General features: G+C 45.5%; 1 protein-coding gene across 1 annotated transcript in view; it reads right to left on the bottom strand.

The window, feature by feature from the left end:
• Nucleotides 1–3559: 3559 nt before the first annotated feature.
• DCUN1D5 (defective in cullin neddylation 1 domain containing 5) overlaps nucleotides 3560–16070 on the bottom strand; it is a 41454-nt gene continuing 28943 nt past the window's right edge. Inside the window, exons 8-9 of the mRNA XM_082245456.1 lie at nucleotides 14566–14668; nucleotides 3560–3815 (exon numbers count right to left, since the gene is read on the bottom strand). Of these exons, the coding sequence (XP_082101582.1) occupies nucleotides 3760–3815; nucleotides 14566–14668 (159 nt within the window). The 3' untranslated portion in view covers nucleotides 3560–3759. The remainder of the gene's footprint in view (nucleotides 3816–14565; nucleotides 14669–16070) is intronic.

Genomic DNA, 16070 nt, shown 5'->3' with positions numbered 1-16070 from the left:
ACAGAGAAAATGTAATTTATTTTTAAGGGTCAACGCACACTGGTCTAAACGCTTGCCTACCCAACCACTTTGCCTTGCTCACTCTCTCATACTGGTCACCGGAAGTTCAACATGCCTCCTCATGGCAAAGAACTCTCTGAGGATCTGAAAAAAAAAAAAAGAATGGTTGCTCTACATAAAGATGGCCTAGGCTGTAAGAAGATTGTCAAGACCTTGAAACTGAGCTGCAGCACAGTGGCCAAGAGCATACAGCGGTTTACCAGGACAGGTTCCACTCAGAACAGGCCTCACCATAGTCGGCCAAAGAAGTTGAGTGCATGTGGTCAGCGTCATATCCAGAGGTTGTCTTTGGGAAATAGACATATGAGTGCTGCAGAGGTTAAAGGGGTGGGGGGGTCAGCCTGTTAGTGGTCTGCATGGCTGTCGTCCTAGAAGGAAGCCTCTTCTAAAGATGATGCACAAGAAAGCCCACAAACAGTTTGCTGAAGACAAGCAGACTAAGGACATGGATTACTGGAACCATGTCCTGTGGCCTGATGAGACCAAGATAAACCTATTTGGTTCAGATGGGGTCAAGTGTGTGTGGTGGCAACCAGGTGAGGAATACAAAGACAAGTGTGTCTTGCCTACAGTAAAGCATGGTGGTGGGAGTGTCATGGTCTGAGGCTGCATGAGTACTGCCGGCACTGGGGAGCTACAGTTTATTGAGGGAACCATGAATGCTAACATGTACTGTGACATACTGAAGCAGAGCATGATCGCCTCCCTTCAGAGACTGGGCCGCAAAAATGTGAGGGGTGTACTCACTTTTTTGAGCTCTTCCTAGGTGGGTGTGACCAGTGTCCTAGAGCTCCGATAAATATATTGGATCTCAGGGTTGTTACACTGCACATAGTAAAGTATTACAGAGAGCAACACTTATGTCATCAGATCAGAACTGCCCTCTATATCATTGAGGACTAAGCCCAGTCAGGAAAGATCTGAAAAGACGACTCAGAAAGTAATACACCTAGCCTGTAGATATCAAGAAAAGGTTACTTAGAAAGTATATGTATGTGAATATATAATATTTATTAAAAGGAAAAAAAGTACATGCAGGGGGGGACTCCACAGCGGAGGGGAAAGCCCAGAGTTGAGCTTTAGGTCTTAACAGTGGTAGACTAAAAATAAAAAAAAGTCATGAATGATTCCAAAAACAAGATCTTTAATGTGGCATGTAAACTCAAAAAACAACTGGACAAATAACATGACATTTGTGAGGAAAAAAAAAAAAAAAAGTTAAGAGCAAGTATAGTAGAAATGGCCCTTTTTTTTTACCCACTTTTGATCCCACTCCAAAATTTCAGGATTAACTGGACCATCTTCAGCAATCAGCAAAATGTTCTTTTTTTTTTTTTTCCAGATACAATAAATATAATCAACAAAACTGGAGCAGCAGATTGGCAAACTAGGGGATCTTTAATGACAAGTAGGCTCAACACTTGTGCCACAGACTGTAGATTGAAACCAAAATCCTGGTAATACGGGATGTTCTATTAAACAATGAATTAGAGAGAGTAATATACAGAACTGTCCTTGACCTGCTTATAGCTCAGATATGGAAACAACCAAAGACATTTAAAGATCCATTTAATGATCCGAGACCAAACGGCATAACATGTGCTGCATCCACATGAGGCAGATGTTTGTTGCTCGTTAAAAGTGCTGCTCCTTTACGGCATCTCTTATAACTTAAAGTAAAACTAAAAGACAAAACTTTTTCTTTTTTTTTAGTTTTGGGTAGAGTAGAGAGGGATTAGAACCCCTGACAGTTTTTTTTTTTTTTGGCTGCCTGTGCTTATGTTAAGGAAAGTCAACCTCTCGATTTGTCCTGTTCACCATAATTGATAAAAGTGAAAGTTAAGCACCGTACACACGTACTGATTGTCGGCCGTAAATATTCGGCCGCCGACCGATTGTAGGCTTGTTCGTATGATGCTTCCGACAGCCGACAGCGCATTTTCGGCCGAAACGAATCTGTCGTGCAGACTTTAAAATATTTGTTGGCCGTCACCAGAACGGCCGATTGTTCGCCAGTCAGTACAGAATTCGGCCGACAAACAGCAGATTAGCAAGACTGGGCATGCTCAGAAAAGAAAAAAAACACACGGAAAGTTAACCATCACATGACATCACTTCTGCAGTCGGCTGTTGTTGGCCGACAAAATTTGTGTGCAGTCTTTAGCACTTTTCAGCCGACAGGACAGCACCGGACAAAAGACGGCCGATCGTTCAGCCGACGATCGCTACGTGTGTACGGGGCTTAAAAGAAAAAAAATTCTAAATTAAGGGTTGTCCCCAGAAAAGTAATAGAGGGAAATCTTCCAATGGGAACATTAGTTCTGGTGACCTTGGGATTTCCTTAATATGCAGGGATTTCCTCTCACTTCCTGTTTTGGCTATGGGAGAGGAAGTGAATTCTCCCCAATGGGACACAGATGACAAATAAATTTACAGGGGTTATAACCCTCCCTTACTCTATCCAAAATTACAAAAAAAAAAAAAAAAAAAGTTTTGCCTATAGTTCTACTTTAAGGTAAGAAAGAGAGAAACAATCCACAGTAAATATTATTACCCATCATTTCAAATGGCCAGCACCAGCCCTTGAAATACCCATTCTTTCACTATCGGGAAAGCTGCTCACCATCCATTGATGAGCATTGCCGCCAACTGTGAGCGGTTGTAGTCTCGCCCCCATGAAATATGCAAAACTATCAAGTTCTGTTTTGGCACAATGGATATTTCAAATATGTCCACAGGCACAACTGAACAAAACAGGTAATGGATGCTATTTACAAATTTTAGGATTTCACTGTGCAATCTTACATTATCACGTTTCTGAGAAAGGCAGTGTTACACTTTAAGTGGTAAAAAGCTTTTGATTGGACATCAGAGACTAGAAAAATCATCAGACGACTGAACTCAGGCTGATAAAACAGTGAGTCGCAGATAAAGTTAAGGATTGGGCATGACCTTCAAACATCTGCTAGTTACATGGAGGTAGCGACATGGACTTCTGATATATGCAAAAAACATGACCCGTTCAAAGCGGTAACAGATATCCTAAGAACCAACAATTGCCCAATATCAGCAGCTCCTAACACTCAAACTCTGAAGAATATTCCAAATAGGTCAGCATTTGTTGATAACCACATCTTCCAGCTGTCAGTGGACCCAAGCCCTGGTACATGATGAGAAGTACATAAATAAAAAAATGGATCAGCTTTTAGAATGATGTAGCTTTAAAGAGAACTGTTGTTACCATGTGTTCTAACTTATTGCTGTTACAAACACAAGATTTCGAATTCTATCGTAAATATGGGGTAAAAAAAAAAAAAAATCTATTAGATTTGATAACACATGGTGAAAACCAAACTGTTGTGTATATAAATAAAAAGGGATCATGTAATTGTTTAATTCAAATAAATGTACACTTTTGGCCAATGAAACAAAGGGGAAAATAAGGGGGAAAAAAAAAAAAAAATGTAAAAAAAAATATTAGGTCTTGGTCGATGTTTTAAGTTTTTTTCTTTTCCAGAATTGCATTTCTTGATGAAAAAGTCAATCAAGCCAACGGCAAGGGACAGTCTACTGCTGATTTCATTAGCACTGGCGAGACGTCAAAGGATTCGGCGAAGACGAGAGTATTCTTCAAACACTTCATGTTTAGGGCTTGTGGGACATCTGAAAGTTCATATTTTGTTTCCAGAACAGATCTTGCTATAATGAGGGGCGATGTTTATACCACTCAACAAATTCATCAAGAAGAACTGGCCCTGAAAGGATTTAGACAGACACATTAGATGCATACAGTACTTTATTTTTATTAAACTTTTTGCATTCACAAAATCTGGTTAAAAACTATGGCAAAGGAATCTGGTATTGTTGGCTACAGTAACCATTTGTTTTTTTAAACTGATGGCTGGAATATAGAAATCAAAGTCTTTACATACATGTAGTACTGCACTCTAGGGAGCTGCTGAGTGTGGATTCCCCTTGGTTACCCATAGCAACAGTCTGTAAAACGTATCACTTGGCTCAGACAGTGAACCATCCAGGGGATTTGTTTTTTTTTGCGTTTTATTTTAGAACTTGGATGGGAGAAGGGATGACTGGGATACTCCAACTTAAAATCTACACAATTTTGGAGGACACTAACTGTATAAGTGCGGCAAGGCTGCTGCTTTACCTTGCCACTGAAGTGAAGTAGAAGATATGTTCCTGACAATTTCTCTTCAGGGTCCTGACTTGGCACCCCCTTTCTTACTTCCCCTGCATGCTAGCCCCGGGTCCACTGACTCAACACTGGAGTGGTCCCCTTCCTGGGCAGACCCCTGGTAAGCTTCCCGGTACTCATGGACACTGTTTTTCCCTGGGTTGCTCTGCCTTCATCTCCACCTGTCAGTATCCTGGACCTCCTGGCTCAGCATCACACACTTGGTCCACTAGGCCGACTGACTGACCACCTTCCCTGCTGATAGGAGGAGAGACAGCCGTCACCCTCCTCCTGGGACCTCTGCCCAAAGACGCCCTCTCACATGTGCCCTTGGCTTTTATAGCCAATCCCAGGATGCACCACTCGTGCCCTCCCACTGGAACAGCCACAAAAGCCTGTGTGTCACTGGCTGGGTTTCTTCCACTGTCCAACAGGCTCCCCCTATTGGATACAGTGGGGACACTCCCTCAGACCAAGTAAGTCACACATAGATACATGTACCAGGCAAAACTACTGATCAGGCTCCCCTGATAAGCAGATGGAGAAAAACAATGCTTTTACCAGCACCTACCTAGGAGGGTGCTACATACAGTATTTCTAAAAAGCAAAAATGAGCATTAAAACAAGCCCTCAATGACCTCTGCTGGCAGATGAAGGGAAAGGAACCATGATTTCAGTGCTTCTGTTGTGAAGTTTGAGGGTGGCTTTCTACACAGTGCCTGCAGTTACAGAGGTCAGTAAGAGTTTGTGTTAAAGCGTCACTGAACCAACGTCATAAAAAAAAAAAAAGACTTTTGACTCCATTTCTCTCTCTGATGTTCACTGACGGACACAGCTCCTGATCTTCTTAACCAATGGAGTAGGACACTAGGCAGAAAAAATGTCTGGCTATGCCTATGGGCAGCCCTAGGGGGTATACTCTCTCTCTCTCTCTCTCTCTCTGCTATAGGTACTCAGTTTTGTTACAAACAGTGTCAGAAGAATTACAACGCCACAGAGAGGTGGGTGCTGTGTACGTCAATGAGCATCAGAGAAATGGTTTTTACAGGCAAGTCTAAAATCCCATTTTCTCTTTCGTTCATTGACGGACACACCTCCTGATCTTCTTAAACATTGGGACGTCCCAAAGCAGTGTTAAACATGAGGGGTGGGAACAGCAAAAAAGAAAATTCCCAAGGCTGACTATAGCCAACCAGGTAAACAGGAGCTCAACCAAAACAACTGGAGCTCAAATGAAAAAAACAATACACCCTCAAACAGGACAAGGTCCTCTAAATAGCAGCCTGCAAAACCTTGCAGCTTAAGGAAGCATCCGCAGATGCCAACCCATCCACTTTGTGAAAGTGTGCACAAAACGACCAGGTGGCCGCCTTGCAAACCTGCATCACGGACGCCTGATGACGGAAGGCCCAGAAGGCACTGAGCACCCGAGTAGAGTGAGCATTGACAGGGAAAAGAGGACCCTGACCCTTGATGGAATAGGCCTGAATCACAGTCTGTCTAATCCATCTGGAAATGGTCACAGAGGTAGCGGACCACCCCTTTCCGACGCTCATCTGTAAGCACAAATAGTGAATCGGATTTCCTAAAAGACTCCTTAGCTGCCAGGCACACACTAATCACCTGGACCACATCCAAGGCATGCATAGCAATTACCTTCGGATGTTTTGGCCTGGGAAGCAGGGAAGGCAACACCATGTCTTCATTCAAATGAAAATGGGAAATTAACCTGAGGAAGGGGCGACAAACCTCTGCACCTTTCTGTTGAGCCGGAACACCAAAAGATCCACCTCGAGGATGCCCCACCGGAGACACAACTGAAGAAACCCCTCCGGATGAAGAGACTACTCCCCTTGGTCCAACGCCTGCCGACTGGGGTAATCCGCCTGACAGTTTTCCACCCTGGGAATGTGTATGGTGGAGAGGGCTGGAATGAACTATTCTGCCCACCTTAGAATGCTGGCTACCTCCAGAGCCACCAGGGCACTTCTTGAGCCCCTCTGGCGATTGACATAAGCCACGGCCATGGCATTGTCCAATTGAATGCCACTGGACATCTCTGAAGACGATTCATCCAATGGTCTAGGCACAGTCTGATCGCTCAGAGTACCAAGACATTGATCGGTAGTCTGGACTGTTCCAGTGTCCAGACCCCCGAGCAGAAATTTTGCCAAGGATGCCTTCCCAGCCGGACAGGCTGGCATTCGTGCTGACCACTGTCCAATACAAAGGGAGGAAGGATTTTGCCAGCTGAATCACTAAAGAACGAAGCCACCATATCAGAGACTCTTATTCCCTGGCTCAGCCAGATCCGATTGTCCAGAGACTGCGGATTCTTGTCCCATTTGGCCAGTATTTCCCTTGCAGGTACCTCGTATGGAACTGTGCAAACAGAACTGCCTCAAAAGGTAGACACCATCGAGCCCAGCAAGTCCAGAGGGATTACCATCTGCTGGACAGCAGGAGACGAATTGCAGTCTGCAGTTTCTGGAGTTTGTCCAGAGGAAGGAGCACTCTGGCTAAGGCCAAGACCAGAGTCAGACCCACATAATCCAGCTTTGTGGACGGAACCAGAGCAGACTTCTGGAAATTCAAAATCCAGCCAAACACCCTCAAGCTCGTATGGTGATTTCCAGGTTTTCCACCAGAGCAGTAGGAGACTCCGCTCGCAGAAGGAGGTTGTCCAAGTAGTCCAGTACCGCGATCCCCCATTGGCGTAACAATGCTAATTTGTTGTTTTTCAGCATACGGTACTGGCAAACTTCATATCACTGAAGGAAGGATGAATGAAAAAAATGTACCAAGACATTCTTGATAAAAATCTGCTGCCATCTACCCGGATGATGAAGATGAAACGAGGGTGGGCATTTCATCAAAACAATAATAAAACACAAAGCCAAGGAAACTCTCAATTGGGTTCAAAGAAAAATAAATAAAGCTGCTAGAATGGCCCAGCCAATAACCTGACTTGAAACCAATAGAAAATCTATAGGAAGAACTAAAGATGAGAGTTCATAGAGGCCCATGGAACCTTTAAAGATTTGAAGATGGTTTGTGTGGAACAATGGGCCAAAATCACATATGAGCAATGCATCCGACTAGCTTCTGCATACAGGAGGTGTCTTGAAGCTGTCATTACCAACAAAGGATTTTGTACAAAGTATTAAATAAATTTCAGCTAGCGTTTCAATACCTTTTCCCTGTGTGATTCCATTTTATTACACATAACTTAAGTTCTAAACAGATTTGTTTTGGTTTCTTTGTATGTATGGATTGAATGGGTTGTTGCTGATATGTGGTGAAAATTTCATGTCAATAGCACCTTTAGAAATAGATTTACCTAGTAAGAATGGTGACGTGTTCAATCCTTATTTTACCTGCTGTATAAACAGGTGCATCTCAAAAAATTAGAAGATCATCAAAAAGTAAATTAATTTCAGTAATTCAATTTAAAAAGTGAAACATATTTTATATAGATTAATTACACAGAGAGCGATACTTTCCAAGCATTTTTTTTCTTTTAAATTTTGATTATGGCTTACAGCTAGTGAAAACCAAAAATTCAGTATCTCAGAAAAATAGTTTTTGTAAGAACTTACCGTAAAACTCTTTTCTCCGAGTCCTCTGACAGTCGCAGCACGTTCGGTATACCTTCACGAGTAGGTAATAGCGCCCTCTGCAGGAGTAAGCTAAGCAGTGAAAAGGTTAATAAAAAAAAAAAAAAAACTTTACACTGAGACACACCTCTAGGGGGCCATCCCTCAGCCATTATCCTGAGCCATTATCCTGACACAGTGAGCTCTGTTCTCCAGTTTCGTAGCAAGCAGTACCGGAAGGCATCAACCCCAAAGAAAAAAACCAGAGGGGCGGGGACTGCGACTGTCAGAGGACACGGAGAAAAGAGTTTTGCAAAAACTCTATTTTCTCCTACGTCCTCTGACAGTCGTGGCCCGTTCGGTATACCTTCACGAGTGGGACGTCCCAAAGCAGTGCTGGTGTGAGGGTGGGAAGACGCAACCTACAGAAAAGGCAACGTGTCAACCAGGCCAGAGAAAAAACCGAGCCAACAAGGCAAACAGCAGCTCAACAGGAGCTAACCCAGTACAAAAAACAACCCAGAAAAGAGAAGTAACACCACGTCTCTTCAAAGAACCGCTGCACTCAAAATTGAACACAAACCGGGCGACCCTGTAGCCGAGTCGTCCAATGGAACAAGCAGAACTTGATTGCCCAGAGCTCCAAGATGTTTATCAGTAAGGAGGATTCCTCCGCCGACCAACGTCCCCTGGGCACAAAGTGCATCCAGAACTCCACCCCAGCCCGACAGGCTGGCATCCATGGTCATCACTGTCCACAGTAGAGGCCGAAAAAAATGTGCCTTGTGTCAGAGCTTGCGACAGGAGCCACCACGAAAGGTTCTCTACTTGCAGAATTCTCGTGTGAAACTGAGCGAAAGGGATGGCTTCGAAGGCCGAAACCATCAGACCCAGAGACCGCATGCAGGCCCGCAGTGAGGAGAGATCGTTGTCCCTGAGAGACTTGATTTCACCCTGTAAGGCCCAAAGTTTTTCCTCCAGGGAGAAAAACCTTTGCTTGAGCGGAGTCCAAGACCATCCCCAGGTAATTGAGGCGAAGTTACAGGGTCAGAGCCGACTTCTGAAAGTTGATGGTGCAACCGAACTCCTGGAGCGTCTGAACCGGGACTGTCAGATCGCTCGCCAAAGTGGCACACGAGCTCGCCCTTAAACGGGATTTCGTCCAGATAACAGAGGACTGCAATCCCCTTCATGCGCAGCAAAGCCAGCAATGGAGCCAAAACCTTTGTGAATACCCTGGGAGCCGAAGCAAGACCAAAGGGTAATGCCACAAACTGAAAATGCTACTCTGCCACTGCAGAGATACCACTGATGACCCTTGAAGATATGAATGTGCAGATACACATCCTTTAAGTGGATTGAGGCCAGAAAGTCCCCTGGACTCAACAATGCCACCACCGACCGGATGGATTCCATCCGGAATTTTTGTACCCGCACAAAGCAGTTTAGTGACTTTAGCTCCAGAATTGGACGCACCTTGCCCTCCTTCCTGGGCACCGTGAACAGGTTGGAATAGAACCCACGAAACCTGTCCCACTGAGGGACTGGTACAATGACTCCTTGGGGGAGATCTTGCACCGTCCCTTTGAGATCGGGAGTCAGACGGAGATTTGATGAAAGAACCTGTCTGCGGGGCGAGATCGAAACTCGATCTTGTACCCTGAATGAATCAGTTCGTGAACCCACCTGTCCCGAAGTTGGGACAACCAGGGTTCCTGAAAGTAACGCAGATGTCCCTCCACCCTGCAACGGGTGAGGGTGTCTCTTCAGGGGGAGGAGGGCCAGGCCGCTGAACCGGCCTGACCGGCCTTGGGTTTCCAGGACCATGGCTTCCTGGGGCCGTCTGAAGTATTGAAGGATTTACCTTTTTCCTGTGCCCCTGAGGCACAAAAGGACCCACGATGAGCCTTGAAAGAAGGACCCTGCACAGCGCGGGGAGATTTTCCCTTAGAGGCTTGGGGCAAAAGGGTACTTTTACCACCCGTAAGACCTTTGATCAACTCATCCAAAATATCCCCAAAAAGGCAATTACCCACATAAGGGACATCAGACACTGTCTTCATGGAAGCGTGGTCAGTCTACCAACATTTTAGCCACAAAATGAGGCGGATTGCGACCCCAACTGCAGACAACTTTGCGACCAAAGGAGCCTCGTCCAAGGCCGCATCACACAGGTACATCACAACCTGGGCCATTTGATCCACCATGTCTAGGGCAGCCAGAGAAGCCGATTCCACCGCTAAGGTGCACCTAAGCACCAGAAACCATCACCGAAGCAAACACAGGCTTTAGCAGGGAGCCCCGTCACCAAATACATGTGGTGGGAAAGCGTCTCTACGCGCCTATCTGCTGGATCCTTGAACACCGGGGAGTTCAACCTAGAAAAAGTATGGTCCACCTTTAGTGACACCATCCAAGGATTGTCCACAGGATCTGCAAAGGGATAGCGGTATTTAACCCACTTAGGCACCACCATTGGTCGTGAAAACTCCTCGGGACAGGGAAAAACCTGACCCAGCTTCTGGGCTTTGCGGGACTTGAAGGAAACCTGCTTATCTGACTGGGTGGGCTCATCATCAATATTTAAAGTCTCCCTGACGGAGCTATCCACTATAGCGCGTTTCCGCACCGCAGTGGAAGAGGACTCCTCCTTCTCCCCCTCTGAATGTGAGGACTGGGACCCCTCAGGGGGGACGTTGTCCGTGGCAACCAAATCAGGTTCTGAGTCAGAAGACAGAGGGCATCATCCGTCTTTTAGTAGTGCGTTCAGACATCAGCAAATCTACCTTGGATGCCAAAGTCGCAAGTGCAGCAAAAAACGAGGCCATGGAAGAGGATTCAGGGGTTCCTGAAGCATCGACCAGGTCTGCGGGGAATTTGTCATCCTGGGACTCCATTTTGCAATAAAAATATTTTCTGGGACACTGGCCCTTTAAAAATGGCGGTTCCCGCGGTCCACACCGCAAATCTGCACCGCCTGTGGAGACCCCTTAAAAACAGCTATAGCCACATAGAAAGTACAGTTTTGCAGGAAAATGCCCGAAAAAACAGCCAAAAATCACCCCACAGTGTACTTGTCCAGACCTCCACACACGCTGCTGCAGTGAAGAGAAGTGAAAAAGGTAGTGACCTCATGCACTAGAGGCCAATGCATGCCCTGAGTCACAGTAATATGGTGCCTAACAGAAACAAACGGGAGTAAGTGCTCGCAAAATGCGCGCCGCCCTTACTAGGTGGCCGCCCATAGTAAAGATGGCGCCCGAACCGGTGCCAGAATGACAGAAAAAATGGCTGCTGCCCACACAAAGAAGCCAAAGCAGCCATCCAAAATGGCGGCCGAGCGATCGGCGCCAAGGTAGTGTAAAACCCAGGAGCTGGCCACTGCGGGGAACCTCAGAAATACCCCTAAGAATGCACTAAGACCCCACACTGACCCATCCATAGTGTACACCACAGTGCACCCCCAGCGGGGGCAGGGAGGTAGGGGGCCGCACAAAATGGCCGGGGGGGGGGAATACCATAGAGACCACCTTTTCCTGCTATACCCCAGGAGTGGGCCCACATACCCCACAGACAACTGTCCCAGGGACACAGGGGTAGTATCACTCACCATTCCACGGATAGTGGGCTCCGCTCCGGAACACCTCCCACCATGAGTGAGGGTGCAGTCAGCCAGAAAGGGATGCTAACAACACATGGGCATTCCGAAGTTGAGACATCCTGGCGAAGATGGATCTCCGCAGGCTCGTCCCTGTCCTCAGGGGCACAGTCGTTGCGAGGCCTGGGCGCACCAATGACCTGCAACGCAGGCTGGGACTCCATAAGGATCTAGATCAGTGGTTCTCAACTTCGGTCCTCTGGGCCCACTAACAGGCCAGGTTTGCAAGATAACTAAATTACATCACGAGATTACAGGTGATCTCATTTGCTGCTCAGTGATTGCAGTATTCTAGTCTGCATCTCCCCACGGTAATACTTAAAATCTGGCCTGTTCGTGGGCCCCGAGGACCGGAGTTGAGGACCACTGATCTAGATTATCCAGTGCGAGGCCCAGCTTTGCTGTCGCTTGTAGTTCTCCAGGGATCCCCTGACTAACTAGCGATAGTGAGTGAAAGAGAAATAAAAAGACTATTTTCAAAGAAAAAAAAATTTTTTTAAAAGAAAAAACACAAAAAGAACTGAGACATAGGTCCCAGCTGGTAAGACCTAGACCTACTCTTGATGCTAGGCAGCATGAAAACTGGAGAACAGTGCTCAGTGTGTCAGGATAATGGCTGAGGGATGGCCCCCTAGGAGGTGTGTCTCAGTGTGAAGTTTTTTTTTTTTTTTTATTAACCTTTCACTGCCTAGTTTACTCCTGCAGAGGGCGCCATTACCCATTCATGAAGGTATACCGAACGGGCTGCGACAGTCAGAGGATGTAGGAGAAAATAGGATATTGTTAAAAAGTTCAATATTGTAGACTCATAGTGACACACTAGCTAATTAACTTAAAACACCTGTAAAAGGTTTCCTGCGCCTTTAAATGGTCTCTCCGTCTAATTCAGTAGGTTACACAATCATGGGGAAGACTGCTAACTTTAGAGAGAACACAGGCGCCAATCTAAGTGCAGCATGAAAAGTTTATTAGGTAAAACACAGGGTATGGTACTCACAAACAAGCGTGTTATAAAGCATTATCCATGGTATCCATGAAGGGAAACTTCTATCCAGTGCTGTAATTTAGGATGGCCTCCATAGGTATAGGGCTGAGGAAGGAGCGCATGCTCCGCAAATGCGTCGCCTGCGCCATCGCGTCATATTCGAACGTGCGTTCCAGGAAGTGCCGGTAACCACCGGCAAGGACTGCAGGAGCAGTGATCGCTGGAGGTAATCCTGAATTACAGCACTGGATAGAGGTTTCCCTTCATGGATACCAAGGATAATGCTTTATAACAAGCTTGTTTGTGAGTACCATACCCTGTGTTTTACCTAATAAACCCTGCATACTGCACTTAGATTGGCGCCTGTGTTCTCCCTACAGTTGTTTTCAAGTCCCTTCTTGCTTGCCACAAGAGCAGCCTTCTGAGTGCATTGTGTATGGACTGTCATATATAGACTTTTGTTTTTAGTTATATTTATGGACCTCTGTTTATAGAGATTTGTCCTGTTTACTGAAATTCATTTTATCATTATCCTCTCTGTGGAACTAGTGGGTCCTAAATTTCTCAATTTTTTGCGCCAGCAATTTTTTTGTTGTAAGACTGCTAACTTGACAGTTGTCCAGAAGACAGTCATTGAAACCCTCCACAGGGAGGGTAAGTCACAAAAGGTCATTGTTAAAGAAGCTGGCTGTTCATGGAGTGCTGTATCCAAGCATATAAGGCCCTGTTCACACCTGAGCGTTTTTCAACTCGTAAAACGCTCATCTCTAAAGTGCCAAAATGCTCTAAGGTGAGCGCCCACTCACAAGGGGTTGCACAGTTTGCTGTGATTATTCAGTATTTCTCTAGAAAAATATGCAAACATACAAACTACATAAAATGCTAAATAGGCTCCGGCAGGGCCTTGCTAATGAATAGCCGACAAGGTTCATAACGTGCAAAAAATATGTAGTCCATAAGTCACATAAATCCCCATAACTATATTCTGCACACTTTACATCATGCCCACGAGGATTGAATATGTGGGTTAGTTTCCAATAAGAATCTAGGAAAGGTCTCCAAATGAGAACCAATGTTGATTTTTAAACTACAATGTTCATAAAAGATGCATCACTAGCTTTTCCATCAGACCCAGGAGGTAAACCCAGTGTATGCTGCGTTATACAGGATTAATACCCTTCTTCTTGTCATAGGATATTGTTCAGGCCCAAGACTGTCCGCTTAGACCAAAATGTTTCATCTTGGCAAGAGGTCATATGCTACCCCCATTATCCAAAACCACGGGCTAGTTTGTGAGGGCTCCAAAAGAGCAATGTGAAGGAAATACTATATATGTGGATCAGGGGTGGGCTTTAAAAGAGACTATCACTTTGCCCTGAATAGGAGACATGACAGTCACTTTTATACCCCAATTGTGTTTTCTAACCAGCCGTAACTCCACCTCCTGCCAACCAAGTATAACAAAAAGTGTAAAGTTCAGAGCTGAAGTCCCAATTATCTGCTTATTCTTAATTGAGGAGAACGTGACCCCCATTGTCCATGTTTGTATTGCACACACTAAATGTTAAAGCTAGGAAATCCATTGGGAATATCTTTCTACAGAAGCCAGGATGCCAGTTATTAAGTGCCGGTTGACACTATAGCGTGTGCGGCGATCGCATTTTATATCGGAGCGCACTGCTCCTTCATTACATGCGATCGGATGTGTAGTGCGAATTCAGCCATACACTTTGTATGGCTAAATTCGCACTGCACCCGCACAAAAGTCGCACATGACCCTTTTTTTCAGCCGCATCAGGATCGGATCGCACAGTGGTTCACACTTGTGCGATCCGATCCTGTGCGAACTGTCAGATCGCACTGCGATATGCGATCAAACTGGGGGGGTCGTTAACATTTCATTGACACCCCCTGCGTATCGCATATGACAGTGTGAACTGCCAGATGTGCGGGTGCGATGCGGGAACAGGCTGCGAATTCGCAGCCTTCCCGCATCGCACAAGTGTGACCCGGCACTCAAATAACAGCCCTGTTAAAACCAAAACAAACAAACGACATTATCAATACTTACAGGCACCATCTTCATCATAGTTACTAAGATCAGAATTAACGGTCCGGCTGAATTCTAATACATTATACCACTGGTCTTTGTTCATTACTCTGTATTTGGACTGCTGTTAAAAACAAGACAAAAAGCTCATCTTAGCACTTGTTATTTACAGATTCTATAACCCTCATATACATGCAAATTGGAAAAAAATAAACTGCCTGGTATAAAATAAAAATGTATAGGTTCACCTGAAAACTGAACTCCAGGCAGATCTAAAAAGACACAAATGATTGCAGGTCTGTTTTCATCAATACAACTTTAAATATATTATTATGAATGGCACAAGTGTTGAGTACCTACATTTGACTCAACATTGACCTCTTGCAATCTTGTTTATAGTGGCGCTGAAACTGGGAATCCATGAGGTGTGCTGTATGAAAAACGGATGATATGCAGAGAGTGCAAATTGATGAGAGCGATGATCTCATCAGTCTCCTGCTTTTAAAGCTGAACTCCAGGTATTATCTTAATTGCATAATTCTATTTGTCCAAGCAACCGCGGGTGTCCCAGCAACCACTGACGTACTGTGTGTGCGCTGCGGCTCCCGGCCGGTGTCCTGTCGGGCCGCGAGTAGGGGCGTGACGTCACACGCGCGCCCCGCCCCCCGCTCCTGACTGCGGCTCCCATTCAGCCAGGCAGCGAGTTGGGGCGTGACATTATGTGCGCGCCCCGCCCCCCTGCTCGCGGCTTCTGGCTCGGCTCCTGGCTCCAGGTATGTGGAGCACAAGGGGAGAATGTAATGTGGTCATAGCTGCACTTAAAGCGGATGGGAGGTTTTAAAAGTCTGCAGATTGATGGGCATATTTTGTAGTGCTCATTAGAGTGCCCCATAAAAAAAAAATGTGCCCATCAGAGTGCCCCCAACATAAAATGTGCCCATCAGCATGCCCCTTATTTTATGTTAAGGGGCACTCTAATGGGCATATTTAATGTTATGGGGCACTCTAATGGGCATATTTTATGTTAAGGGGCACTCTAATGGGCATATTTAATGTTAAGGGGCACTCTAATGGGCATATTTTATGTTAAGCGCAACGCTGATTTACACGTATTGTTTTGCCCATCAGAGTGCCCCCTAACATAAAATGTGCCCTTCAGAGTGCCCCCTAACATAAAATGTGCCCATCAGAGTGCCCCCTAACATAAAATATGCCCATCAGCATGCCCCTTATTTTATGTTAAGGGTCACGCTGATGGGCCTATTTTATGCTAAGGGGCACTCTGATGGGCATATTTTATGTTAGGGGGCACGCTGATGGGCACATTTTATGTTAGGGGGCACGCTGATGGGCACATTTTATGTTAGGGGGCACTCTGATGGGCATATTTTATGCTAAGGGGCACTCTGATGGCCATATTTTATGTTAAGAGCAACGCTGATTTACACGTTTTGTTTTGCCCATCAGAGTGCAACCTAACATAAAATGTGCCCATCAGAGTGCCCCCTAACATAAAATGTGCCCAT

Source organism: Pelophylax lessonae, assembly GCF_965119305.1.
Source record: "Pelophylax lessonae genome assembly, chromosome: 2".
In the NCBI taxonomy this organism is placed as follows: Eukaryota; Metazoa; Chordata; class Amphibia; order Anura; family Ranidae; genus Pelophylax; species Pelophylax lessonae.
This window is presented reverse-complemented; position numbering and strand designations above follow the sequence as displayed.